At 38.4% G+C, this 2,500-nt stretch overlaps 1 protein-coding gene across 2 annotated transcripts in view; it reads left to right on the top strand.

The window, feature by feature from the left end:
• Positions 1–2,500, top strand: part of rasgrp3 (RAS guanyl releasing protein 3 (calcium and DAG-regulated)) — a 42,982-nt gene that overhangs the window by 21,212 nt on the left and 19,270 nt on the right. For both annotated transcript variants that reach the window (XM_046855941.1, XM_046855942.1), the window contains exons 2-4: positions 68–221; positions 671–773; positions 902–964. In XM_046855941.1, coding sequence (XP_046711897.1) covers positions 152–221; positions 671–773; positions 902–964 — 236 coding nt within the window. In that variant the 5' untranslated portion in view covers positions 68–151. The remainder of the gene's footprint in view (positions 1–67; positions 222–670; positions 774–901; positions 965–2,500) is intronic.

Here is a 2,500-nt window from a genome sequence, read left to right as displayed (position 1 = left end):
ACTCAAGAAAAATGTCTAACCTGAAAACCTGCTAAAACATCTCTGCTTACCTTCTTGTCTCCTTCAGGAGGGTTTGAGAAGCTGATCAAATCAGGATGATGATCCGCTGGGAATGATATAAACTCACTGAGTTCATGGTGGCCTGAAGGTCATGGGGTCGTTCACGCTAGGGAAAGCGGCGCCTCTGGAGCTCCTGCTAGACGCCTGCATCTATGCCTTCGGTGAGGGTTTCTTACATAAATTCTGGATTGCGATTGGTTAGAATCAAGGGTGTTCATTATTTATTACAAAATGCAAATGATAAGGTTAACATACTTATTATTAAAGTTAGCGTTACAACCAGTTTACACAACTACAACTACACAATTAATTAAAACATGGGATTTTTTAAACAATAAAGTTGTTCCTTTTATCTAATAAACTACCTAAAATATTTAGCTAGTTACATATAATATTTAGCTACATGGCACTAGTGATGTGTAGTAAAGATTACCTGAAGGAATTAGCTGCTGCTTTTAGCTAATGTCATGCTAAAGTACTAAAAACAATGCTAGTAATTGATCAACTTTATGAATAGTTGCTTGAATTAAGTTGCGTGCCATTTCGAACACTGTACCAGTTTGTGTGTGTGTGTGTGTGTGTGTGTGTGTGTGTGTGTGTGTGTGTGTAGATGATGAAGGAAATCTAAACGGAAATAACCTTCCCAGAACTCTCCTGCTAATGCACAGATGGTACGTCTCATCTACAGAACTAGCGGGAAAACTCTTCATCATATATCCTTGTTCCCTCTGTGTGTGTAAAGGTGTGTGTGTGTGTGTGTGGATGTGTGTGGGGGTGTGTGTGGTTTGAGCATGTATCTAAGTACCCAAGTGTGTATCAAGTGCCCTTAATGTGTGTGTACGTATCGGGACTGTATGGGAGACGACAGCGAACGAACGAGGCTGAAGATCTGCTATTTAATGAGGTAAATCATCTACACACTCCTACACACACATCTACTGTACACACATTCCTCAGCTTCAGTGTGATCAATCGATCACAAGCTCATCAAGTAGTCTATGGCTAAAAGTATTGGGATACCCAACTTCTCCATATATATGTAATTCTTCTTCAAACTGTTTCCACCATGATGAAGAGAAACACAATTGTATTGGACTTTGGTCTTTGGATGCAGGAGCATGGAATGTTGCCTTCACTTGAACTAGGAGACCCAAAACCTGTTCCAGCATGACAAGTCTCCTGTACAAAAGGCTGCTCCATGAAGATCTGCTTTCCATGGGTTAAAGTGGAAGATCTTCTGCTAAGAGCTCCAACACCTTTTATATGAATGTGAACGCTGACTGCACCCCAGGACTCCTCACATCACTGATGGAGACTCGAGAACAACACTGTTCGTATTAATTGCAGTCCAATTCCGTTGTCATGGTTACTGAATAGAACCATCCACCATTATCTCATATAGCTCGAGGTTGTTATGAGAACATCCTCAGCAGCAGTGAGTGGTTTATAAATGATGAAAAGTCCAGATATAAAAGTGTAGCTTGTGGCTGGATAAGGCAGATAAAGAGATAGAGATAGATAGATAGATAGAGAGAGAGAGAGAGAGAGAGAGAGAGAGAGAGAGAGAGATCAATATACTCAATAGACACTTTATTCATGGTATTTCTAATTGGTATTTATTTTATTTTACTTTTAATTTATTCTGTGCATTATAATAATTCCCTTTCTGAAACATTGTGTTTAGCCACTGTTTTAATTTGATGTTCTTCGTTTCAGATTCTTTTCTTTATTCTTTTCTGTTGCTGCTTTGCTCGTATTATATGGAAAAAAATCATCCTAATAAAATACTTCGAAAGTGAACTGAAATTTCAAAGATTTTACACGACCACATGACTCAGTCTAAATTGTAACTCAGACTCATATCTCCAACTCAAAAATCATACTCGTAACTTTGACTCATAATTCTGACTCAATCCGCTGACTTAAAACTCTGACTCCTAACTCCAAATAGTAACTTTGACTTGTTACTCTAACATGTAAATCTGACTTGTAACTCCAACACCTCTGACTCCTAACTCCGACTCGTAAATCTGACTCCTAACTCCAATATGCAACTCGTAACCACCAAATCTTATATGTAATGCTGACTCATAACTCCAACTTTTAACCTCTACTCGTAAAATTGAAACAACTGGAACTCGTATTGCTGACTTGTTCCTCAGACTTCTGTTCTCATTATGAAACCTGGCATGTCGACGTAGACAGCACATCTCAACATTCTCCATTTCAGAGTAACACCTCTCAGCATATACTTCTCTATTTCAGTTAAGGACATTTTAGTCTTTTATAAATTTAAAACCCATTATTGTTTATGGGGACTGACAAATTGTCCCCAGGAGGTTAATATTGCCACTAATTCCTTTCATTATGGGGACATTTGGGCCTCACAATGCGACAAATACACACTGATACACACATAATGGTAAATCTGTTTTAATTT

The sequence above is a fragment of the Silurus meridionalis genome, chromosome 8 (genome assembly GCF_014805685.1).
Source record: "Silurus meridionalis isolate SWU-2019-XX chromosome 8, ASM1480568v1, whole genome shotgun sequence".
Lineage (NCBI taxonomy): Eukaryota > Metazoa > Chordata > Actinopteri > Siluriformes > Siluridae > Silurus > Silurus meridionalis.
The sequence above is the reverse complement of the archived record's forward strand: the minus strand, read 5'-3'. Positions and strand labels throughout refer to the sequence as shown.